The sequence below is a fragment of the Ovis aries genome, chromosome 9 (genome assembly GCF_016772045.2).
Source record: "Ovis aries strain OAR_USU_Benz2616 breed Rambouillet chromosome 9, ARS-UI_Ramb_v3.0, whole genome shotgun sequence".
NCBI lineage: Eukaryota > Metazoa > Chordata > Mammalia > Artiodactyla > Bovidae > Ovis > Ovis aries.
In genome coordinates this window covers 52977024-53004891 of record NC_056062.1, presented here as the reverse complement: position 1 = coordinate 53004891, position 27868 = coordinate 52977024, and the positions used below count along the sequence as shown (strand labels likewise).

The 27868-nt window shown below is 39.2% G+C and overlaps 1 protein-coding gene across 8 annotated transcripts in view; it reads right to left on the bottom strand.

The window, feature by feature from the left end:
• Window positions 1-27868, bottom strand: part of ZFHX4 (zinc finger homeobox 4) — a 212899-nt gene that overhangs the window by 33279 nt on the left and 151752 nt on the right. For all 8 annotated transcript variants that reach the window (XM_027973070.2, XM_012183892.4, XM_027973072.2 and 5 more), the window contains exon 5: window positions 3878-3946. In XM_027973070.2, the coding sequence (XP_027828871.1) occupies window positions 3878-3946 (69 nt within the window). The remainder of the gene's footprint in view (window positions 1-3877; window positions 3947-27868) is intronic.

Genomic DNA, 27868 nt, shown 5'->3' with positions numbered 1-27868 from the left:
TTGTGATGCCATACCCCTCTGAAAGTTCTTTCTTATTCCACTTTGCTGGGGACTTCTCCATTAAAAATCTAAATATTGGAATGTCTCCAGCACTGGTCCTAAGTCCTATTTTCTTATCCACAAAGAATGCTGGATTTGAGGAATCTTGAGAAATCTGTATGCAGGTCAGGAAGCAACAGTTAGAAGTGAACATGGAACAACAGACTGGTTCCAAATAGGAAAAGGAGTACGTCAAGGCGGTATATTGTCACCCAGCTTATTTAACTTATATGCAGAGTACATCATGAGAAACGCTGGACTGGAAGAAACACAAGCTGGAATCAAGATTGCCGGGAGAAATATCAATAACCTCAGATATGCAGATGACACCACCCTTATGGCAGAAAGTGAAGAGGAACTAAAAAGTGAAAGTGGAGAGTGAAAAAGTTGGCTTAAAGCTCAACATTTAGAAAAGGAAGATCATGGCATCCGGTCCCATCACTTCATGGCAAATAGATGGGGAAACAGCAGAAACAGTGTCAGACTATTTTGGGGGGCTCCAAAATCACTGCAGATGGTGATTGCAGCCATGAAATTAAAAAATGCTTACTCCTTGGAAAAAAAGTTATGACCAACCTAGATAGCATATTCAAAAGCAGAGGCATTACTTTGCTGACTAAGGTCCGTCTAGTCAAGGCTATGGTTTTTCCAGTGGTCATGTATGGATGTGAGAGTTGGACTGTGAAGAAAGCTGAGCGCCGAAGAATTGATGCGTTTGAACTGTGGTGTTGGAGAATACTCTTGAGAGTCCCTTGGACTGCAAGGAGATCCAACCAGTCCATTCTGAAGGAGATCAGCCCTGGGATTTCTTTGGAAGGAATGATGCTAAAGCTGAAAACTCCAGTACTTTGGCTATCTCATGTGAAGAGTTGACTCATTGGAAAAGACTAGGTGCTGGGAGGGATTGGGGGCAGGAGGTGAAGGGGACGACAGAGGATGAGATGGCTAGATGGCATCACAGACTCAATGGACGGGAGTCTGAGTGAACTCGGGGAGTTGGTGATGGACAGGGAGGCCTGGCGTGCTGTGATTCATGGGGTCGCAAAGAGTCGGACACAACTGAGCGACTGAACTGACTAAACTGAACGATATCCCTAGATAACTTCATCCAGGTCCACTGGTTTAAATTTTGCACCTCCATTTGGATGTCTGAAAGGCATAGCAAACTTAAAATGTCAAATCAGAGCTCTTGATCACCTTTCAGTGCACTCTGTTTCTCCCCAGTCTTTACCATCTCAGTGAATGGTACCACCATTCACCAAAAGCAAGGCTCACCACTGACTTCTTTCTCCTTATGTGCACACCAAGCTATCAGCAAGTCTTATTAATTCCAATTCCAGGATATCTTGTATACAGTAAATCCATCTATTTCTTTTCATTTTCATTGCCAGCACCATTAAGGGCTTACCTATAGCTTGCAATGGTCTCATTACTGGGAAAGACTTGCTCTTGCTTCCCCACAATTTATTCAGCACACCTTAATAAAATTGAGCCATTCTACCATTTGAGCCCTGCCATGGCTTCCTATTTTGTTTAAAATAACATAGGAACTCTCCACTGTGGTTATACTGATCAGGCCTCTGTCTGCTTCTATGACTTCACCTTACATTGCTCTCCTCTTCACTCATCTCTCTCCACACTACCCTTCTTTCTCTTCACAGAATATGACCGACCTCTTCCCTCTGTCTGTAATGTCTTTCCCCTAATTTGCTCCTTATTATTTTGTACTCAACTTACCTGTCATTTCCTTAGAGAACTTCTCTGACCACTGTTTCTAATATAGCACCTCACCAGTCAGACAGGTGGAAGCCTCAGACTTTAGTGGGAATCACTGTCACCTGGAGGGCGTGTTAAACCCTAGACTGCCGGGCCCCATCTTTAGTGCTTCTGATACAGTAAGTCTGGGAGAGGGCCTAAGAATCTGCATTCTTTCCAGTTCCCATATTGTGCTGATGCTGTCTGTAAGGGGTCCACACTTTGAAAACCTCTGCTCTACTTCCTTCATCATATTTGTTGAAATCTGAAAATAACTAATTTATTTGTATAGAAATAACATCTAAAAGGGCTTCCCAGGTGGCCCTAGTGATAAAGAACTCATCTGCCAATGCAGGAGACATAAGAGACTTGGGTTCCATCTCTGGGTTGGGAAGATCCCCTGGAGAAGGGAATGGCAACCCACTCCAGTATTCTTGCCTAGAGAATCTCATGGACAGAGGAGCCTGGAGGGCTACAAGTCCATAAGGTTGCAAAGAGTCAGACACGGCTGAAGTGATTTGGCACATACACACAAAACATCTAAAAATGAGAGAACTAATCAGCCTTATTCAAAACTTATGCCCAACAGTTCCTGGCAATTTTGAGTAAATTGATGATTCTGAGTTTTCCTACTTGGGGTAATGAGGACTATGGTATGATATAATCAATTAAGATCAAAGAGAAGAAGAAATGGTTTGCAGAGGAGAGCTCAATTTGGAATTTGTTATATTTGATTTCTTTGTAGAACATCTCCATGAAACTATCCAGAAGGCATGGGAGTATCTAAATATAAAGCTTCTCAGAAAGGTTGAAGATATAAATTTTGATGTCTTTGTTTATAAAACAAATATATTGACAGGTAGTGATCTCTTTTTAGTTTGATATGTTTCTCATAGTTTTGATTTTTGCCCTATTATTTTCAACCTAGTCATTAATGCGATTTTTTTTTTTTTTGGCTTGAAGTGAGGAAGATAAACTAAGTTTATGCTAATTTATTTTAAATATATTCTCTGGTTTTCTATGGAAAAGTAACATAAGATGAAAAATAAATAATGATTTATAAATTTAAAAAAAGCATTCATGAGATAGGCATTCAGTTCAGTTCAGTTCAGTCTAGTCGCTCAGTCATGTCCGACTCTTTGCGACCCCATGAATCGCAGCACGCCAGGCCTCCCTGTCCGTCACCAACTCCCGGAGTTCACCCAAACTCATGTGCATCAAGTCCGTGATGCCATCCAGCCATCTCATCCTCTGTTGTCCCCATCTCCTCCTGCCCTCAATCCCTCCCAGCATCAGGGTCTTTTCTAATGAGTCAACTCTTTGCATGAGATAGGGATAGGTGAAGGTAAACTTTACTTCTAAAAATTTTTAAAGAGAGGAGTCATGACTTTATATTGGAGGGATAGTTTCACTTGAAATTTTAAAACATATTTCAAAACCCCATTATAAATGTGAGGGACTTTTTGTAATCATTTTTTGTTCTGTATTGACATTATTATTCCAATTGTGTAAATCTGGAAACTGGGATCATTTTATAGCAGAAATAAATGAGGTGTATTATAGCAACATGGATGAAATTCCTCTTAAACTATGTGAATATAATGCAGGTAAAAATGCATAGCCTCCATTTTTTAACACACACTTAAGCATGCAAATCATAGGAGCCAGTGATTGCGTTGACACAGTTGTAAAAATCCAATCAACTCATTACCAAAACTAACTTCCAGCATCCAGGTCATTTGACTTGGGGGAGAAACAATACCCAGCTTACTGACTTTCACGTTGTATAAAACCACCCATTTATGTAAAAAATGTCACTGTGTATAAATGTAGATGTGAGAAATTATCCAGCAGAAGTTATTTGTTCTCTGAGAATTTCCTTTACATATGCATTCAAATTTGACTATATTTAATTTTTTATTATATATTTATTATATATAATTTTGATATACTCTATATAGGATTTAAATTTTTTGTGTGATTTGATCAGTTCTAGCTAGGGCAGTTCCAGAGAGTTTATTTCATAGATTATGAGAGTAACAAATGTAACTCATTTAAGACAGACAAGAATAAGACAAATTACCTGAGGTTGCTCTCAACTGCTGCTCTGTAAGATCATCCTCACAGGTCCTGGCTCCCAAAGAGGCAGTTTCTGCAGAGGACATCAGAATGAAAGGTAGTCAGCACACCACGGTCAGCTCTGCAGTGTCAGTCAATACCACAGAACCCCAAATTTGACTTTCAATGAGATAAGCACCAGGTAGAATTCACTGGCACACCTTACACCCTAGTGGCTGGCCAAATGAGTCAAAAGAATAGTAAGCCTAGATCTCATTCTCATGATCAGCCACACACAACAAATACAATCATAGAGAATAAAATATGGAAACAGGAAAGGCTCATTCAGATTTTTCGCATTTGGTTATTTGGCCAAGCCTACATATTACAATGACAATGGTACATTGCATAAAACTGGGAACATAGTTTTATTTCTCTATCAAAAAAATAAAAGAAAGAAAACCTCTCAATATACAATTCCCTGTTACCTCATACAGGAAAGAATCTGCCTGCAATGCAGGAGATCTGGGTTCAGTCCCTGAGTCTGGACAATCCCCTGGAAAAGGGCATGGGAAACCACTCCAGTATTCTTGCCTAAGGAATTCCATGGTCAGAGGGGCCTGGCCGGCTATAGTCCATGGGGTCGCAAATAGTTGGACACAATTGAGCAACTAACACAATACAGGAGAGATGATGTTAGAGACCAAAACAGAAAACAAGTACTTGCAGAAGACTGAAGAATAAGTTCAAGTCATCAATAAATCCACATCTTTATTCTGATCTATTTGAGCCCCAGAGCAGAAGTGTTGACAGCATCCTGGTTTGCTAAATTCACGCCCAAGTCCTAAGTTCCATCTAACTCTGCTCTTCGAGTTCCCTGTTATAGGAGAATCTATGACTAACAAGACTTCAGGAATCACCTTCAACACCTTATTTTTTCTCTACATCAATTCAACACTTGTTATTCATTTCATTTTACAATGTACCTTTCATGTCTGTTTCTCTATTTCTCTGTCTTGTATCTTTCCTGATCATTTCAATAGCCTCCACAACAATTTCCCTGCCTGGAATTCCATGTCTTTCCAGTCTAATCTCTCATAATATCTCAAGAACTATCTTTCAAGAAAACAGAATTGCTTGAGTAAAAATCAGAGTTCTAGCACTTTCCAAGTAAGGGAACCTTCAAGTATATTACTTAACCTCTCTAAGCCCTGATTTCCTCATTTGTAAAATGCAGAAATAATTACATAGATAATCAGCAACTGTAAGAGAAAACAACACAAATAAAGGTAAAATGTGATATGGACTTCAAAGTAAGAAAAGCTCATATATTACTGAGAGGATAAAAAAGTTGTTATACAATTCTTACACTGCCAAAGAGACTCGAGTTTATCTAATATTTCTAGGCAATAGCATCTGTGGTTGATTCTGAAGGTTTTAATTAAACAAATAATTAACCTTGAAAATAGAAGTGCACACCAAAGCACTATTATTACGTTCACTAATTGTTTCTCCTGCTACATACAAGATCTTTGGCTTTTGTTGGTAAACTGTTTAAAAACAATACAATCATAATAAATACACAGTACCCATTCCCAACAATAATACCAACAACAACAAAAAAAACAATTATCTTGTAACTATATCTTAAGTTAGTCTTGAGAAAAAAGAATTGAGGAATAACTTCCAAATAGATCACAGCATCGATGTCTAATCAATAGATCACTCAAGAAGCCCACTTTTTCCTCCTGGCAACTTCTTCCTTCATTATACCTTGATTGATATTGTTCATTTTATATTTTGAATGTTTTTTGTTCTTCTGTTGAACTCTCATTCATCCCTCAAAACCCAAAGCAAGGGTCACTTCCTCTTTGCTTGCATAACAATTAGCTTTTATACGTCTCAGCACTTCTGATGCATTGCAATAATATGTGATCTATGTCTGTTTACTCAATAAATTGTGAGTTCCTTAAGAAATTTCATTTTAACATATTCTTGATCAAGGAGAGAGTGAAGAATATCAAAGTCACCTTGTTGTTCAGTCACTAAGTCATGTCTGACTCTTAGTGACCTCATGGACTGCAGCAAGCCAGGCTTCCCTGTCCTTCACTATATCCCAGAGTTTGCTCAAATTCACCTCCATTGAGTCCACGATGGATCCAACCATCTCATCCTCTGTTGCCCCTTCTCCTCCTGCCCCCAATGTTTCCCAGCTTTAGGGTCTTTTCCAATGAGTTGACTCTTTGCATCACCTAGGACACCTTTATTCAAAACATTACATTACACCCTATATCCTGAAACAGATGAATCTCAAGATGAGAATTTTATGAAAGCTTCCCAGGAGCCTTAGGACTCTATAAATTCAAAGCTTTCTCAAATATACCAAAAACAAGTAAGTCCTCTTATATATACATATGGAGAAGGAAATGGCAACCCACTTAAATATTCCTGCCTAGGAAATCCCATGCATAGGGCAGCCTGGCAGGCTATGGTCCTTGGGGTCCCAAAGAGTTGGACACAACTGAGTAACTAAACCATCACCACCATATACACATATAAATATTGTGCTTAAAATAACTTCTTTGCCTCTTTTCTAGGGAAAAACAATCCTATTTTATCAAATAATCTTACCATTGCACACACATACACAGTTCAGTGTATCCAACAGATTTGTTCAAATAGACATCAGTAGTGACTGAACAACAACAAACAGTATCTAAGTAAATTTGATCAAAGGATTGCTACTTTTCAAAGATTTATGATAATAAAAAGAACACAATGACAAACTTATTAAGTTTCCATCTCTGCCAGCTACTGTGGTAAACTATTTGTGTAAAAGCAGTCATGTAACCTTCATGTAAGCTAGTGAAGGTGATGGAATTCTAGTTGAGCTACTTCAAATCCTCAAAGATGATGCTGTGAAAGTGCTGCACTCAATATGCCAGCAATTTGGAAAACTCAGAAGTGGCCACAGGACTGGAAAAGGTCAGTTTTCATTCCAATCCCCGAGAAAGGCAATGCCAAAGAATGCTCAAACTACCACACAATTGCACTCATCTCACATGCTAGCAAAGTAATCCTTAAAATTCTCTAAGCCAGGCTTCAACAATATGTGACCATGAGCTTCCAGATGTTCAACCTGGTTTTAGAAAAGACAGAGGAACCAGAGATCAAATTGCCAGCATCTGCTGGATCATCAAAAAAGCAAAGGAGTTCCAGAAAAACATCTATTTCTGTTTTAATGGCTATGCCAAAGCCTTTGACTGTGTGGATCACAATAAACTGTGGAAAATTCTGAGAGAGATGGGAATACCAGACCACCTGACCTGCCTCTTGAGAAATCTGTATGCAGGTCAGGACTCAACAGTTAGAACTGGACATGGAACAACAGACTGGTTCTAAATTGGAAAGGGAGTACATCAAGGCTGTATATTGTCACCATGATTATTTAACTTCTATACAGAGTACATCATGAGAAATGCTGGGCTAGATGGAGCACAAGCTGGAATCAAGATTGCCAGGAGAAATATCAATAACCTCAGATATGCAGATGATACCACCCTTGTGGCAGAAAGTGAAGAAGAACTTAAGAGCCTCTTTGTTCTTGATGAAAGTGAAAGAGGAGAGTGAAAATTTTGGCTTAAAGCTCAACATTCAGAAAACTAAGATCATGGCATCTGGTCGCATCACTTCATGGCAAACAGATGAAGAAACAGTGGAAACAGTGTCAGACTTTATTTTGGGGGGCTCCAAAATCACTGCAGATGGTGACTGCAGCCATGAAATTAAAAGATGCTTACTCCTTGGGAGAAAAGTTATGACCAACCTAGACAACATATTAAAAAGCAGAGATGTTATTTTGCCAACAAAGGTCCATCTAGTCCAGGCTATGGTTTTTCCAGTAGTCATATATGGATGTGTGAGTTGGACTATAAAGAAAGCTGAGCACCGAAGAATGGATGCTTTTGAACTGTGGTGTGGAGAAGAGAAGACTCTTGAGAGTCCCTTGGACTGCAAGGAGATCCAACCAGTCAATCCTAAAGGAAATCATTCCTGAATATTCATTGGAAGGACTGATGTTGAAGCTGAAACTCCAATACTTTGGCCATGTGATGTGAAGAGCCAACTCATTTGAAAAGACCCTGATACTAGGAAATATTGAAGGTGAGAGGAGAAGGGGATGACAGAGGATGAGATGGTTGGATGGCATCACTGACTCAATGGACATGAGTTTGAATAAACTCCAGGAGTTGGTGATGGGCAGGCAGGCCTGGTGTGCTGCAGTCTATGGGGTTCACAGAGAGTTGGACACGACTGAGTGACTGAACTGAAGTGAACCTTCACAATAAAATCAGGAGGCAATGATTAATCTTTATTTACAAATCATGAGTCTAGAGGCTCAAAGAGGTTAAGGTCATTTGTTCCAGGTCCCCAAGTTCGAAACTGACAGAGCTTGAAATAAAACCCAGGTCTGCCTGGTAAAAATGTCTGAAATTTTGGATATGTCCACTACCACAGTATTTAGGAGTCTATAAAGGTTTTCCTATCTTCATGAAATCTAGCAAACTAAGAGTATGAGGATTTGGGGGAGTTGAAGGGAGGAGGTAGGTAAGAAAGAAATTTTCACTAGTCCCATGAAAACTCTGATATTTCATAAAATATTATATTCCTTAAATATAAACTGTAACCAAATACTTTGCTGCCACATAGAAATCTTTTCATTTGACAGTGATTTAAGGAAATGTGTGTGTGTGTGTTTAGCTGCTGTTACGTCTGACTGTTTGCCGCCCCTTGGATTGCAGCCCACCATACTCCTCTGTCCATGGGATCTTCCAGGCAAGGATACTGGAATAGTTGCCATTTCCTCCTCCAGGAGATCTTCCTGATCTAGGGATTGAACTCACCTCCTGCACTGGCAGGTGGATTCTTTATATCCTTGAGCCACCTGGGAAGCCCTTACGGAAAGTATAAAATGTCAAAACCAAAATCTGTTATTTAATCTCACAATTATGGAGACTGTTCTGAAGAGAATGGCTTGTTTAAATAATTTTATAAGGGAATACAATGATGGCTACCCACTCCAGGATTCTTGGGGCTTCCCTGGTGGCTCAGATGGTAAAGATCTGCCTGTAATGTGGGAGTCTCAGGTTTGATCCCTGGGTCGGGAAGATCCCCTGGAGAAGGGAATAGCTATTCCACTCCAGTATTCTTTCTGGAGGATCCCATGGACAGTGGAGCCTAGAGGGCTACAGTCCCATAGGGTCACAAAGAGTTGGACATGACCATTCAAGTAACACTTTTCACTTCTTTCACAGTGCAATATGCCATATAATTCTTTTTATATCCTCAACAGTGCTGCCTTCTTTATACAAATGATATAAATATTTTAATAAAGGAGCTTTTAACTTATCAAGTGAACTGATTAATCTATACTTTTCTGCCTGTGTAAAATGACATGTTTAAAGCTTAGTAATGATATATAGCATCTTTCAATATTTTACTTTAATAATTGCTCTGTAATAACAAATCTGACTGCTGTTAACACGATCTGTCTCTTTTCCTGGCTATTTAATTAGATTACTAATTGGTGTTCTTCAGCACCTGACCTTTCTTACTTAATACTATTTAAGAATAATACCACTGACAATTCATCTAGTATTTTACTCTATTCTGTCCATTTGGTGATGATCACATATTTGAAAATGGGATCAAATTATTTTTATTAACACAAGGTAGGAGTAATTACTGCATTTTCTGAGGAACAGTATATTGATTATAGTATGAACAGTCAGATTGTATAGTATATTACAACCACCATCACTACCACTAACATTTTACAGTATCTGAGGCTGATTGATGCCCTTTATATGTGTTAGGATGCCCCAAGCAAGTGGTGGAGCTATGATTTGAATCCATACAGTTTTATTCAGGAATCTGAAACTCCTACTTTAGCCTCCTGCTGCAAAGAGCCGACTCACTGGGAAAGACCCTGATGCTGGGACAAAGATTGAAGGCAAGATGAGAAGAGGGCAGCAGAGGATGAGATGGTTAGATAGCATCACTGACTCAATGTCCATGAATCTGAGCAAATTCCAGGAGATAGCCAAGGACAGGGAAGCCTAGCAGGCTACAACCTGTGGGGTCACAACGAGTTGGACCAGTAAACAACAAAAGCTCTCTTAACCAAAATGACGTCAGTTCAGTTCAGTTGCTTAGGCATGTCCAAGTCTTGCAACCCCATGGACTGCAGCACACCAGGATTTCCTGTTCATCACCAACTCTCAGAGCCTTTTCGAAGCTCATGTCCATCAAGTTGGTGATGTCATCCAACCATCTCATCCTCTGTTGTCCCCTTCTGCTCCTGCCTTCAATATTTCCCAGCACCAGGGTCTTTTCCAATGAGTCAGTTGTTCACATCAGATGGCCAAAGTATTGGAGCTTCAGCTTCAGCATCAGTCTTTCCAATGAATATTCAGGACTGATTTCCTTTAGGATTGACTGGTTGGATCTCCTTGGAGTCTAAGGGACTCTAAGAGTCTTCTCCAACACCACAGTTCAAAAGCATCAATTCTTCGGTGCTCCAACTCTCACATCCATACCTGATGACTGGAAAAACCATAGCTTTGACTAGATGGACCTTTTTGGTAAAGTAATGTCTCTGCTTTTTAATATGCTGCCTAGGTTGGTCACAGCTTTTCTTCCAAAGAGCAAGCATCTTTTAATTTCATGGCTGCAGTCACCATCTACAGTGATTTTGGAGCCCAAGAAAATAAAGTCTCTCACTGTTTCCATTGTTTACCCATCTATTTACCACAAAATGATGGGACTGGGTGTGATGATCTTCGTTTTCTGAATGCTGACTTTTAAGCCAACTTTTTCACTCTTTTCTTTCACTTTCATCAAAAGGCTCTTTAGATCCTCTTCGCTTTCTGCCATAAGGGTGGTATCATCTGCATATCTCAGATTATTGACATTTCTCCCAGCAATCTTGATTCCAGCTTGTGCTTCATCCAGCTCGGCATTTCACATGATGTACTATGCATGTAAGTTAAATAAGCAGGATGACAATATACAGCCTTGACGTACTCCTTTCCCGATTTTGAAACCAGTCTGTTGTTACATGTCCAGTTCTAACTGTTGTTTCTTGACCTGCACACACATTTCTTAGGAGGGAGGTAACATGCTCTGGTATTCCCATCTCTTTAGAAGTTTCTAGTTTGTTGTAATCTCACACAGCCAAAGTCTTTGGTGTAGTCAATAAAGCAAAAGTAGATATTTTTCTGGAACTCTCTTGCTTTTTCAATGATTCAGTGTATGTTGGAAATTTGATCTCTGGTTCCTCTGCCTTTTTTAAAACCAGCTTGAACATCTGGAAGTTCATGGTTCACATGCTGTTGAAATCTGGCTTGGAGAATCTTGAGTATTAGTTTGCTAGCATGTGAGATGAGTGCAGTTGTGTGGTAGTTTGAACATTTTTTGGTTGCCTTCTTTAGGATTGGAATGAAAACAGACCTTTTCCAGTCCTGTAGCCACTGCTGAGTTTTCCAGATTTGCCAGCATATTGAGTGCAGCACTTTCACAGCATCATCTTTCAGGATTTGAAATAGCTCAACTGGAATTCCATCACCTCCACTAGCTTTGTTCATAGTGATGCTTTCTAAGGCCCACTTGACTTCACATTCCAGGATGTCTGGCTCTAGGTGAGTGATCATACCATCGTGATTATCTTGGTCATGAAGATCTTTTTTGTACAGTTCTTCTGTGTATTCTTGCCACCTCTTCTTAATATCTTCTGCTTCTGTTAGGTCTATACCATTTCTGTCCTTTATTGTGCCTATCTTTGCATGAAATGTTCCCTTGGTATCTCTAATTTTCTTGAAGAGATCTCTAGTCTTTCCCATTCTATTGTTTCCCTCTATTTCTTTGCATTGATCACTGAGGAAGGCTTTCTTATCTCTTCTTGCTATTCTTTGGAACTCTGCATTCAAATGGGTATGTCTTTCCTTTTCTCCTTTGACTTTAGCTTCTCTTCTTTTCTGAGCTATTTCTAAGTCCTCCTCAGACAACCATTTTTCCTTTTTGCATTTCTTTTCCTTGGGGCTGGTCTTGATCACTGCCTCCTGTACAATGCCACGAACCTCTGTCCATAGTTCTTCAGCCAGTCTATCAGATCTAATCCCTTGAATCTATTTGTCACTTCCACTGTATAATCATAAGGGATTTGATTTAGGTCATACCTGACAGAGGATGAGATGGCTGGATGGCATCACCGACTTGATGGACATGAGTTTGAGTGAACTTCGGGAGTTGGTGATGGACAGGGAGGCCTGGCATGCTGCAATTCATGGGGTCGCAAAGAGTCAGACACGACTGAATGACTGAACTGAACTGAACTGAACTGAACTGAATGGTCTAGTGGTTTTCCCTACTTTCTTCAATTTAAGTTTGAATTTGGCAATAAGGAGTTCATGATCTGAGCCACAGTCAGCTCCTTGCCTTGTTTCTGCTGACTGTATAGAGCTTCTCCATCTTTAACACTAAAAGTGACTTTCCTTTTGATACTGTAATTACTTCTCATGTTCATTTTTTTCTCATTTGAGCTGAGTTCTGCTAACCACCTTTTCTCTTACACCAACCCCAAAAGTTACATCTCCAAAGGCAAAGCTTAAAACCTAAAGTTTTAGGGTTCTTACTTTTAATTATGAGAGTAAAAGTCCTTACCCCTCTCTCTTTCCTTGCCCTGCCACTTCTATTCATAAGCTTATCAGTCTCATTACTCCTTTTCCCCTTCCCTTATTTGAATAATACTTATTCTTCAAGTTAATTGATAACATTCAGGCATTTAATCTTAGTTCAAAAATCATCAAGTTCTCATATGGCAAATCTTGATCCCACCCCCTGCAAATTGCAATAATACTTAAAAAAAAAAAAAACCAAACCTATAATCCATACAAATATAATGATCAGGGAAAGATCTAGAATTTTTAATTTTTTAAAGCAATCTAGATACATAAGCAGAATTCTACATTTAAGTGTGCTGGGACTTGTGAATAAATCTAATCTAATCTGCACTTGGTTATTGCAGCAGCCATGTGCTTTTTATATTCTTATCAGTAAGTTTAGGAAGCATGTGCACATGGTCAATGGAAGCTGGACTTTTTTAAAATAATGGGTGGATATTTAAATTGCCAAGTATACTCTAAGATAGTATTGGCTTATAAAATTTACACATCTCTACTCCTCCTGTTGATCTGTTAATTAAATAATCATGTATCACTATTTTTAGTAAAATATTTAGCACACAAAATGAAGAATATACCACCAAACAGAATAAATATTAAGTTAACAGAGGAGAACATAGGCAAAACACTCTCTGACATAAATCACAGCAGGATCCTCTATGATCCACCTCCCAGAATTCTGGAAATAAAAGCAAAAATAAACAAATGGGATCTAATTAAAATTAAAAGCTTCTGCACAACAAAGGAAAATATAAGCAAGGTGAAAAGACAGCCTTCTGAATGGGAGAAAATACTAGCAAATGAAGCAACTGACAAACAACTAATCTCAAAAATATACAAGCAACTTCTGCAGCTCAATTCCAGAAAAATAAACGACCCAATCAAAAAATGGGCCAAAGAACTAAATAGACATTTCTCCAAAGAAGACATACGGGTGGCTAACAAACACATGAAAAGATGCTCAACATCACTCATTATTAGAGAAATGCAAATCAAAACCACAATGAGGTACCACTTCACACCAGTCAGAATGGCTGCGATCCAAAAATCTGCAAGCAATAAATGCTGGAGAGGGTGTGGAGAAAAGGGAACCCTCCTACACTGTTGGTGGGAATGCAAACTAGTACAGCCACTATGGAGAACAGTATGGAGATTCCTTAAAAAATTGCAAATAGAACTGGCTTATGACCCAGCAATCCCACTGCTGGGCATACACACCGAGGAAACCAGAATTGAAAGAGACACATGTACCCCAATGTTCATCGCAGCACTGTTTATAATAGCCAGGACATGGAAACAACCTAGATGTCCATCAGCAGATGAATGGATAAGAAAGCTGTGGTACATATACACAATGGAGTATTACTCAGCCGTTAAAAAGAATTCATTTGAATCAGTTCTGATGAGATGGATGAAACTGGAGCCGATTATACAGAGTGAAGTAAGCCAGAAAGAAAAACACCAATACAGTATACTAACACATATATATGGAATTTAGAAAGATGGCAATGACGACCCTGTATGCAAGACAGCAAAAAAGACACAGCTGTGTATAACGGACTTTTGGACTCAGAGGGAGAGGGAGAGGGTGGGATGATTTGGGAGAATGGCATTTTAACATGTATACTATCATGTAAGAATCGAACCGCCAGTCTATGTCTGACGCAGGATACAGTACGCTTGGGGCTGGTGCATGGGGATGACCCAGAGAGATGTTGTGGGGAGAGATGTGTGGGAGGGGGCTTCATGTTTGGGAACGCATGTAAGAATTAAAGATTTTAAAATTAAAAAAATTTAAAAAATTAAAAAATAAAATAAAATAATGGAAAGAAAAATACTTTCTGTAGTCTTAGGTAACATTTTGAGTTCCATTTTACTTTCATCCTTTAAGAAAAAAAAAAGAATGTTAACCCATTCTTATTTTATTCTTGGAGAAAAAGACCAAATTCTGAAAGAGAATCCACACATGTCAACAACTTTTCTAGCCCCTCCCATTTCTTTTGAAGCCCCTCCCACCTCTACCTCATCTCAGTGACTCATTGTAGAAAGTATCTTAGAGAACAGGAATATGGAGAAAATACTAGAAGATACTCAAGTTTTAAAATAATATGTGAGCAACTGTTGAAAACCTGTTAGGTGCTAAGCATATTACATGCATTTCCTTAATCTTTACAGTGAATCTGTCACGGAAAAACCATTGCTTTTATGGAAGAGATGAGATAGCAAACTTAGATGTTTTAAGTAATTTTTGTCCAAAGGCACAGAGTGGGAAAAAGGTAGTAGGATTTCAACTGAGTGAGTCTGATTCCAAAACTCTGTCTTCTCCCCTGGACAGGGCTGCCTCCAGGCAGCCCCCAGGACTCCTGAGCCAAGAAGCCTAAAAACGTTTGAGTTTCTTACTTCCTAAAAAACAGCTCAAAGGCCTTCAAAGCAGATTTACCATAACAATATCCATATTTAGAAGAATGCATCAAGTTGAACATTTATTACTATTCTGGTAGTTTACATTTTAATAAAAACCTCTGCACTTTCTTGTACATTGCAAAAGAGAAGACTGTTTCCAGATGAAGCAACTTTGCAATTAAAAATGATTGCAAGGGGTCTTCTCCATCCTTTTCCTATGTGGATACAAAGAACGTGCTTCTAAAAAGCTGAGCAACTCAGCATGCTATCAAATGGTTTTGAGTAACCAGGCAACATCATCGTTGTTGATTTGCAGTGTTTTCTCTTAAATGATTTCTTCTAGGCAGTAATAGACTGAAGTGCATTGGATGCTCTAGTGTCAATTATCTGAATGGAGTTGGATTTGTAATTTTTTGTTTTCTAGAAAAGTAAAGCTCCTATATTTTGCCTTGTTTGGTTTTACCTGCAAGTTATTTTTATATGGTAAGGGAGCAGTATCTCCTGGGACCTCTGGGCCAGAAACATGCAATCACTTCTTTCTACTCCTTGAGTCATCTATGACCTCAGTGTAATGGGACCTCAAAAGAATTTACTAAGTTCCTGATATCAGGTAGTTTCAATAAATTACTAATATATCCTCTTAATGTCTTGTACTTTAAAGTACTGTTACTAAAATATTTTTTCTTAAATTTACTAGTGCCTAATACATCTCTCTATTTAAGCTTCTATTTTATTTGATTGTTTGAATTTAAAAGATCAAACCTCTCTTATAATTGAGGGATAACTGAATATTCCTACATATCAATCAATTGCCCACTTATTTAAACTCAAGTCCTTATAGGATTTGTCACAATCTCTCTTTATATTGTCTGAAATGATTTTCATTTTTTAGCATACTATGCTGGATTGCCTAGGTTGCTCATCAACATGGGAACACATTTGCTTCTAACACAGACCACAGACCCTACTCAAACCTACTCAGTCATTGCCTTTGTTCAGTTGGAACACTGGCTACTTATTTCAGCCTCTTGCTTTCTATCTCATTCGTTGCTATTTAATTGCTAAATTGTATCCAATTCTTTTGGGACTCCATGGATTATAGCCTGCCAAGGCTCCTCTGTCCAAGAGATTTTCCAGGCAAGAATGTGGGTGGTTTGCTATTTCCTTCTCCAGGATCTTCCCAGTCCAGGGATTGAAGCCATGTCTTCTGCATTGGCAAGTGGATTCTTTACTGCTGAGCAACCAAGGAAGCCCTAGCTAGTTTTTAATCCTCTACTTTCTATTACTACTCTGCATTTGACAAATTTTCTGAATAGCCTCATATTAGGTTAAAAGTGTTTTGAAGTTATTTAATAGAAAAAATAAATGTCCAGTAGTGCATCTTTATCACTATTTCCTTTAGTTCTATCAAAGACCCCTCATGAGGATATCATTTCTGATACGGGAATTTGCATTTCTTTGTCTCAGTCATTATTTGGTTCTTGGAAACTTCTATAACTTTGCTCACACTTTTATCTCAAAATTTTCTGTAACGATAGGTGCTGCTCCCTGAAGACTGCTTTGTTTTAAAATTACCACAACAATTCTAGAGTTGAATCAATTTTGAAACTTAAAAAAAAAAATGCTTTCTGGAATCTGCAATGATTTCATCATTCCCAAGATTTTACTTCAATCATATTCAATGAGGGACTTGGACAAATGTCTTTGGAACCATTATGCATGAAACCATCATTCCCTCTGGCTGTGGAGAACCAGAGAAAGTAACTCTGTTGAAATAATAGTCATTTTAAAAAAGAAAAAGGAAACTATTTGAGATTCATTCTCTTCGCTTGAAATTTTGAGCAAAGATAAAAGGTGAGACATCACTGACATAGAAACTGCCCACTTCAGCTATAGCTAAGTGGCCCATAGAAGCTTATATTGTTTAAAAACTGTTTCATTAAGAGAATATTGATTGCACCTTTGTATATGTTTGTACTAGGGAAAAGCAAAAAAAAAAAAAAAGAAAAAAAGAAAAGATAACCATGCACTTAAGAACCAAATGCACCCAGGCTTGAACCCCACCTCCACCCTTTCTAACTGTTTGAAGAGGCAAGTTACTTAGTTAAGTCCTTTAGTCGTGTCCAACTCTTTGTGACCCCATGGACTGTAGCCCACCAGGCTCCTCCATCCATGGGATTCTCCAGACAAGACTACTGGAGTGGGTTGCCATTTCCTTCTCCAGGGGATCTTCCCGACCCAGGGATCGAACCCAGGTCTCCCACATTGCAGGCAGACGCGTTAACCTCTGAGCCACCAGGGAAGCCCAAGTTACTTAGCTTCCCTGAAATCTAAGATCCTATATGTTAACATGGAAACAAAAATACCCACGTTTCAGGGGATAAGAGGAAGTAAAATGAATAAATATAAAGCATCCACATTCTACATCACTTCAGTGGTGTCTGACTCTGCGACCCAATGGACCAGGCTCCTCTGTTCATGGGATTCTCCAGGCCAGAATAGTTGAGTGGGTTACTGTTTGCTGCTCCAGGGCACTTTCCTGACCCAGGGATCAAACCCTCATCTGTTGAGTTTGCTGCACTGGCAGGTGGATTCTTTACCACTAGTGCCACCTAGGAAGACCATCTAGCAGTGAATAATTAGTAGATGTGTTCACAGATGATTCTTCTCTGGCTTGGTCCACACTGCTAAATAGAAGCTTTTCAAAGAAAAGACTGCATGTTTGGTATTTTGACATTTTAGATTACAGTTATATATATAATGGACTCTCTGTCCATCATTTGAGTTAGTGTTTTAAACCTTTTCAATATCACTATTATTTGTGTAGATGTTTTAGAAATAGCAAATGTTAACAAGACCAAACACTGGTTTCCTAAACAATATAGTTTGCAAGTTCTTTTTTTTTTTTTCTAAAGCGCTAAGCAAATTTTATATATGCTGCATTAAACATGCTATGTGAACCACATTGTAAAGACTGTTTGCTTCACAGTGGTTTGGCCATTTACAAATGTACTGGGTTCTGAAAGGAACTAAATAAGTTCATTTGGGTTTTTTGGTAAGATCCTATGGAAAACCCTGAATGAACCTTTTGTCCAAACTCCCACTATCAGCCTTCTATTAAGAGAAAAACTCCCAGATGAACCAAATTTCAGAATACAGGTCTGCAATCTCCAAAACTCCAAAAATCTCCATTTATACACAGACATTGAGTTGAGTAATTTTCTAGACTATTCCTTATGCTGCAGTCACCTACAGCATATGAGCTGCCAAAAACATTCTCAAAACAAAATTCATTTATTTTTTTCCTCTGAAGGAATTATTAATGAACCAGAGATGATACATTAGTGTTTGCACAAAGGCAAGTTCACTGAGAAAGGTATAAAATAGGAATTAGAACTCTGGCCTCAAGCCCTGTAGATTTAAACTGATTTATTAGCATCCTGGAGAAGGAAATGGCAACCCACTCCAGTATCCTTGCCTGGAAAATCCAATGGACAGAGGAGCCTGGCGGGGTACAGAATATGGGGTGGCAAAGAAGCTGACACGACTGAGCACGCATCTGATCTGATGAGCATCTTGGAGTCGGTCTTCCCACTGTCAAGTGAGGAAAAAGTGATCCATTCTGTCTGCTACAAGAAGTCATTGGAAGGATAAAATGGAAGTTGTTATTATCACCTCTAGGTGATCACACAAAAGAAGGAAATACCATCTTTGTACTATACTTTCTAAATATTTAATCTTGTAAATATGCCAACATGGAATGCACCACTACTATTTATAATAAACTATCTTATACAGTTATATATATATATTAGCATATATATATATATATGGGAACTTATTGCTTCCCATGTGCAGACTTATTTATTTCGTGACTTATATACGGCCATAAAAGAAAATCCTCACATGACTAGATCAATTCTTTTTATCAACAGTGTAATCGCTGAAATAAATTTACCATTAACCTAAGATGCAGAAAAGTTTCCTAAAGTGTATGTAAATAATCCTCAGGTTTTTACTGTTTGGAGTTTTCTGGATTTCACCACATTAGGAAAGGTCAAATTTATATAGTCATATAGCCCAAATTATACTTACGAGAATTGACCTAGGGCATGGTGGATACAAACATATGTAAAATAAATCTGGAGAGGGAAAGTTAGTGAAAGTATGAATAGTCCCAGAAAAGGAAGATTAGAAAGGCTAGGCTGGAGCCAAGAATGAAAAATGTACTATTGGAACCTACCATGAATTTTCAAGACAATACTTATGCATACCCATGAAATGTTTATTTAATAAATCATTCATTAATGAGCAAACAGATTGATGAGATTTGGCACATTGCTTCTTTGGACTGTATTAGCGGCAGAAAAAAAAAAAAAAGGTTTCTGAGTCATAGCCAAGTTTTTTTTCTTCTTTGCCTGGATGCAAGTACAATAAAGGGTCCCTTGATCTGGGCAAAGTGAGAGTTTTAAGCAGGGGATGCCATGATCACATCTACAAGTTTGGGATGCTATACAGAAGATGGGATGGAGGAGGAGGAGTTTGGTTTTTTTTTTTTTTTTTTAAGAAAAAGGACACTGGAACATTCATTGTACTTTCATCTGTCACCATTGAGGAGAAATCATGAATAAAGGAAGAACAGTGATTCTACTGGAAAGAAAAGGAATGTCAAAAAGTCCAAGATTGAGGTGAGAGGAAAGATAATGAGCTCAGTTTTGGACATGAACTAGAGGAGACCTGATTAGTAAAAATGTAAGTTTCTGAAACTAGATCCTGGAAGAGAAATCTGAGTTGAAAATCACTGGAAGAAGTAATAGATAATACACTTCCCTGGTGGCTCAGATGGTAAAAGCATCTGCTTACAATGCGGGAGACCTGGGTTCGATCCCTGGGTTGGGAAGATCCACTGGAGAAGGAAATGGCAACCCACTCCAGTATTCTTGCCTGGAAAATCCCATGGACAAAGGAGCCTGGCAGGCTACAGTCCACGGGGTCACAAAGAGTCGGACACGACTAAGCGACTTCACTTCATGAGTAACTGACAGGCTTCCCAGGTGACGCTAGTGGTAAAGAACCCACCTACCAATGCAGGAGACTTAAGAGATGTGGGTTCAATCCCTGTGTCAGGAAGATCCCCTGGAGGAGGGCATGGCAACCCACTCCAGTATTCTTGCCTGGAGAATGGAGAGAGGAGCCTGGCAGGCTGCAGTCCGTGGGTCGCAAAGAGTCTGACACAACTGGGCAACCAACAGAGAATATATGAGGGACCGTGACTGAACCCAGGATACACTTTCATGCAGTGCAAACCAAAACAGAGGACACTGTGAGCAGCCCACTCTGCAGAGTGAAGTGCTTTAACTTTGAAATTGTTTAGAATTGCCAGTGTGTGGTAAAAATAAAAATTAAGCAGGCTAATCTCCAGTCAGTTTTACTACTGTTTTTAAATTCCTATATGAATGCTGCCTCTTCGTTGCCTGAACTGGGGTGGAACATTCGCACTGTGCCCTCCCCAGATAAGAGAAAAACAGTGAAGAAGACTCAGCAAGAGCAGTCCATGAAGTAGATCCGGAGAGAATGGTGGGTGAGAAGCCTCATGAAAGAGACGTTTCAAAAAGAAGGGAGAGGTGAACTTGCTACAAGGCACTAGTTGGTCTAGTCAAATGAGAACTAGGAATTGGCCATGACGTTTGATAAAGAACGGGTCCTTAGGGTCTTTGACCAGAACTTCTTTTGTGGAGTGGTGCAGGCAAACACCCGCTAGATGTGGATATAAGAGAAAATGAAGAGGAAGAAATGGAGAAGTGACGTATGGACAATTCTCTGAGGAGTTTTGCTATCAAAAGGACCAGGGAAATGGGGGGGCATGCAGAATTTGGTGTAGCATCATAGGAAGGTTTCATAAGTAAAACGATGTAGATAGAGAATGTGGGTAAGAGATAGGATTGGGCTAGTGGTGAGGAGAAACTCATGCAGAAGAGAGTGAGGTGGTGACAAGGGTCAGATGATGGATTTCACAAGATCCAGATGGGTGTGGATTTCTGAAGCAAGTGGGGATAGGGATGGAAGTCAAACATCACTGAAGTCAATGAAAGTTAGATTAGGACGTACAGAAGTTGGAGGCTCTCAGGATCATGACAAGAGTTGGCAAGAAGAGTTGGGGGGAATAGGAAGCTACACAGCAGAGAAAAGAGGTGCCAAAATGAATGAGAATGATGTAAAACAGGGACTAGAAAAGTGGGCCAGAGAGCAAAACCCATTTTACTTTAAGATGTGAAATTTTTGTGATACGCAATGACAGAAACCATTTTTGTTGAATAAAGATTTGACCAGCAATCCTACCTAACTATGAGCCAAGACCCTGACTTTTTCCTTGTAGATATTAGTATTATGGAGGCCACATAAGCATATAATTTTATCAAGAAAAAATGAAAAACCTTGCAGAACATAAACAGTTCCCTATTAAATTCTTGGATGAAGTTTTATGGCAATATTATTACACCATATTTTTCACCATCTTTCTAATGTTATGCACATAGCAGAGGAATTTTAGGATTTGGTACAGGTGAGGAAAATATCTCAAAAATGTAGGATGACTTGGTCCATTAAGTTCACTGTCATGACTAAGTTGATGAAGTAATTCATGATCATAACTAATGTAAAAAGTAACATATATGCTGGAACCACATTATTATAAACATCTTATGATTAGCAAACCAAAAAAATCTGCAAAAATTTAAAGATATCACTATTCTAAAATATTTGGCAAACAGTCAGGAAAAGTGAACTATATAATGTGTGGACAATTCACAAATGATGACCAGAATTCAAATACATAATGGGGCAAAATAAACAAAAAGTCATAAATACAGTCACCTTAAGAAAACAAAAGGTATGTTGGGGGAAGGAAGTAGAGGAATCTAGTGTTAAAAAAAAAGAATAATGAAAAGTAATTTATTTCTCTTTAATTTCACAAACTATAAATAAAAATATTTTAAGCCAAATGCAGAATTCCCTTTTGAGGATTTTTAACATTTTTTTAAGGATGTATGAAGGATAATTATATGTTTGACCCAATAAAATAAGTAATATGGAAATGAATTTCATCTTTTATATGACTAATATTTTCTTTTTCTATCACCCTAAATATTCTAGAACTTTCTAGAGTAAAGAAAATTGACCTATATCAACAGATACTATATCACCCTAAATACTCAAGAGACAACAGATACTATATCACCCAAAATACTCTAGAACTTTCTAGAGTAAAGAAAATTGACCTCTAATTTACAGTTCTGTGTCTGCTCTTTGCAGCTGCACTATGAATTGCAGAGAAGTGTCTCTTTAGAGTCACAAAATTGGACATAAGAGGGCAAGGCCAAACGGAATCGATTTTCGTTTGTTCCAGTTCTTCCTTCCCCCACCCCCATGAAGGGGCTGCAGGGTACTTATGGATCGGTGTTGGGACATTTTTTTTTCCTTCCTTTTGCCAAATGCACAGTGGCAATTCTGTCTTGCTAAAAGTCCTATAAATGGGGACCAATGAATTCCTCCTGGTTATTGATCTCCAACAAAAAGTCTCACCTCCCATTAATGTCATATTTCACCTTGTGTACAGTTCACCTCATGACCTAGTCCTGGATTTGTTTTCACTCATGCATTCAATGAGTCTTTACTAAATACGACTATGTGCAACTGTGAAGTACAACAGCACCGTTTATAGATATTTTAGTTTAATCAATCTTACTTCAGTTCAGTTCAGTTGCTCAGTCGTGTCTGACTCTTTGCGACCCCATGAATTGCAGCACGCCAGGCCTCCCTGTCCATCACCAACTCCTGGAGTTCACTCAAACTCACGTCCATCGAGTCAGTGATGCCATTCAGCCATCTCATCCTCTGTCGTCCCCTTCTCCTCCTGCCCCCAATCCCTCCCAGCATCAGAGTCTTTTCCAATGAGTCAACTTTTCTCATGAGGTAGCCAAAGTACTAGAGTTTCAGCTTTAGCATCATTCCTTCCAAAGAACACCCAGGACTGATCTCCTTCACAATGGACTGGTTGGATCTCCTTGCAGTCCAAGGGACTCTCAAGAGTCTTCTCCAACACCACAGTTCAAAAGCATCAATTCTTTGGCACTCAGCTTTCTTCACAGTCCAACTCTCACATCCATACATGACTACTGGAAAAACCGTAGCTTTGACCAGACGGACCTTTGTTGGCAAAGTAACATCTCTGCTTTTGAATATGCTGTCTAGGTTGGTCATAACTTTTTTTCCAAGGAGTAAGCATTTTTTAATTTCATGGCTGCAGTCACCATCTGCAGTGATTTTGGAGCCCCCCAAAATAAAGTCTGACACTATTTCTACTGTTTCCCCATCTATTTGCCATGAAGTGATGGGACCAGATGCCATGATCTTAGTTTTCTGAATGTTGAGCTTTAAGCCAACTTTTTCACTCTCCTCTTTCACTTTCATCAAGAGGCTTTTAGTTCCTCTTCACTTTCTGCCATCAGGGTGGTGTCATCTGCATATCTGAGGTTATTGATATTTCTCCTGGCAATCTTGATTACTCAGATACAAAACTAGCCTGGACTTACATTGTTCCACCTTCCATAAAAGAGTTCCTCAAAGGCTTTCCTGTGGTTCAGTGGTAAAGAATCTGCCTGCCAATGGAGGAAACTCGGGTTTGATCCCTGGTTCAGGAAGATCCCACATGCCTCAGAGCAAAGAAGCCTGTGCACCAGGATTACTGAGCCTATGTGCTACTACTGAACAGCTACTGAAGCCTGCATGTTCTAGAGCCTACAGTCCGCAGCAAGAGAAGCCAGCAGAAGGAGAGGTCTGCATGCCACATACTAGACAGTTCCTCCACTCGCTGCAACTGGAGAAAAGCCCTCAGAGCCTCAAAGACCCAGCACAGCCAAAAGTAAAAATAAAATTAATAAATAAAAGTAGAGTTCCTCAGTGCTTATTTAGTATAAGTAATATTAACAGACTAATATAAGTATAATCTTTAAATGTGATAAATAAAACAGCCCCTAACATGGTTTCATTAAACTACATATTTATGTCACTTAAAAATCATGTTGAAAAATGATGGTTTTTTCTAGTTTAAACAATAAAAAAAGCTTATGAACATATTATTTCTTCTTTGCACTGGTTGTTTAAACCGTTATGTTTGAAAGGTAGAGGGTTGGGTCTCACTGTTACAGCCCCTGCTTTTCACCCCTCCATCCCCAGGCCAAGCTTGGGAACTTAAGCGGAATCTTTGACTCTTTCTTCACTGCTTGTATTTAGTCAATAAGTTTGCTCTGTGGATTTGGTTTCAATGTTCTTTTCTATTTGCCCACAATCCCCTCAGTAATAATACATAATAAAACACACAATAATAATACATAGTCTCCTAATGTATCCACCACAATGACTGACCTTGAGCCAGCTTCTGCCTCCAGATTCTGACATTACCAGTCTGACACACTACTGCCACACCACACTTCCTAAACCACCTCTGCAGTGATGTCATTCTTATGCTAAAAAGCTTCGATGTCTTATTTTCTGCCTCATCAAATCTAAACTTCTTTGCTCAGCTTCCAAAGCCTTCCATAGTCTCAACTATCTACTTAATTTTAGTCACTTTCTCCTAAATGATCACTATTAGGCACTCTGTTTCGGAGAAGGCAATGGCACCCCACTCCAGTACTCTTCCCTGGAAAATCCCATGGGCAGAGGAGCCTGGTAGGCTACAGTCCATGGGGTCACTAAGAGTCGGACACGACTGAGCAACTTCACTTTCACTTTTCACTTTCATGCACTGGAGAAGGAAATGGCAACCCACTCCAGTGTTCTCTCCTAGAGAATCCCAGGGACGGGGGAGCCTGGTAGGCTGCTGCCTATGGGGTCGCACAGAGTTGGACATGAATGAAGTGACTTAGCAGCAGCAGCAGCAGCAGCAGGCACTCTGTTTAGTTTCTTGCATCTCAACACAGTCCTGCCAATTTTCTTTCATGCCTAGGTCTGAACCACATCATCTCCCCTCTCAGCCTTAAGGGCTATGCCTACATAAATTACCAGGCAAATAAACAGATGCAGAGACAGACAAATATAACTGTATTTCACTTTCCCAATCCTATTCATTCTTCCTGTCCTAATATTCCTAATATGACTATTCATAATATTCATGACAAAGCACGCAGATCCACTGCTCCTTTGAATAGTTCTAAACTTGAAGGAGTTCCTCCCATAACGGTTTACCTTACTTACTGTGTCAAGTACACTGGTTCTGTCTTTTGGGCAGCTTCTATACTCCTTGAGGGCAGGGAATTTTAACTCTTCTATCAACACCCCAGGCCAAATGCTACACCCAGACCTGCTGTCCAGTGGATTCCTCTCAAGGAGGTTCTGTAATCAATAATGGCAACAAGGAAGAAGAATCTTTTTCTCCACTTCATTCTGATTCTGATTCCAATTAATTCATCAAGCATTTGTTACACTTGCTATGAGGGGCAAGTATTTGGGCTTCTCTCTCTCAAAGGGAAAAAGAGTATAAAATCCTACAGAGAGAGGCTAAAGAGGGAGAAAAGTTCTTTGAGACATGCCACTTTTTATGAGCAATCTATCTTCCTTTCCTTCTCACATATGACTGTTACAGTATTATAGAAATGAGTTCGCCTCTGCTGTTTTCCTTTCACTAGTCTGTTCTTGTGACTGGCCTGTGAATATGTAAGTCTTTGTATTTAATCCTTTGAAGTTCAAGCACATTCTTGCTTGAAACAAAAGCTCTAGAGAATGAAATAAGAGTATACAATTATTGCAAAAATAGCAATAAAATCACCTCCCCACACTTCCCTTGAGAACAATGGTCCAGGAAGATCTGGCTGGGTGCTGAGACAGACTGTCAACTTGACTTTTAATTTTATGAATTATGATCATTTGGACAAGAAAATATCTTTAAAGGGTCAATGTCATTTCTGTAAATGGGAAGAAGGCTGAGTGTGAAAAGACTGCTTTGAATCAAGCTTAAGGGGAAAAAAAAAGAAAACTTATGAGCAAATATCAATAGTACGTTCTCCATTTCTCTCTCTCTGTTTTTGTTCCTTTAAGAGGAATTTTTTAAAGTGAGGAAATTGCAGTTAAAAATTATTTTATAGCCTTTAAAATGAAAACATTTGCCTATTAAGCTCTAACGACCTACAATATTCTATCTGTAAAGCATCGTTTGGCCCCCTGCTGTTTCATTTAACTTTAGCTGAACCTTTTTTTATTGCTTCCTAATCTGCCCTAATTTGCCTAAACCCCTTATTTGCCATTTTTCAAACTGTTTGTTTACATCTCACTGGAAATGTGTAACAATAACAAAGTGCTTTAAGGACTAGAAATAATGATAGATTTAGGCATGCAATTTTTCTTCACAGTATAAAAGACATTCAAATTAACACACATTCACTGAGCGCACACTAGGTGACAAGGGCCATATGTGGCAAGAAGATAGTAAGATGAAAACAACCTCTGGTGCCTTCAAGGAGCTTGAATCTGGAAGAGAAGACAAAATAGAAACAACCCCATGTTGTGGGAAGTGACCTGCTGGCCGTAGGAGCCAGGTATGTTTGACACAAAAGGACACAGAACAATTAACTCTGCGAGAATGAAGCACTAAGCAACACATATCTCGTTCTATATTATGTCATTAATTTTTTTTTTTTTTGCCTGTTCTGGAGAAATGTTTTATAGACAAATGGTAAGAAAAAGACAATGATCAGTCTTTAAAATCATCCCTTCAGCCTACATACCAAGCGGGGAAAGGTGAGGGGAGGGATAGATTAGGAGATTGGAATTGACATATACACAATACAATATATAAAATAGAGGATTTCCCTGGTAGCTCAGTGGTAAAGAATTTGCCTGCCAATGTAGGAGACACGGGTTCAATCCCTGGTACAGGAAGATCCGACATGACACACAGCAACTAAGCCTGTGTGCCACAACTATTGAGCGGTGCTCTCGAGTTTGGGAACCACAACTACTGAAGCCCGTGCACCCTGGAGCCTGTGCTGCACAACAAGAGAAGCCACTGCAATGACAAGTCTGTGATCCGCAACTAGAGAGCAGCCCCTGCTCACCGCAACTAGAGAAAACCCATACAGCAACTTTGTCAACAAGGGTCCGTCTAGTCAAGGCTATCGTTTTTCCAATGGTCACATATGGATGTGAGAGTTGGACTATAAAGAAAGCTGAGCACCGAAGAATTGATGCTTTTGAACTGTGGTGTTGGAGAAGACTCTTGAGAGTCCCTTGGGCTGCAAGGAGATCCAACCAGTCCATCCTAAAGGAGATCAGTCCTGGGTGTTCATTGGAAGGACTGATGCTGAAGCTGAAACTCCAATACTTTGGCCACCTGATGCAAAGAGCTGACTTATTTGAAAAGACCCTGATGCTGGGAAAGATTGAGGGCAGGAGGAGAAGGGGACGACAGAGGATCAGACGGTTGGATGGCATCACCGACTCAGTGGACATGGGTTTGGGTGAACTCTGGGAGTTGGTGATGAACAGGAAAGCCTGGCGTGCTGTGATTCATGGCGTCGCGAAGAGTCGGACATGACTGAGCAACTGAACTGAACTGATACAGCAACTAGAGAAAGTCTGTGCAGCAATGAAAACCCAGCACAGCCATAAATAAATAAATAATGTAAATGTTTAAAAATAAATAAATAAGATAGGTAACTAATAAGAAGCTACTGTATAGTACAGGGAAGTCTACTCTATAATGACCTATATGAGAACAGAATCTTAAAAAGAGTGGATATATGTATATGCATAACTGAGTCATTTGCTGCACAGCAGAAACTAACTCAACATTGTAAATCAACTATACTCCAATATCT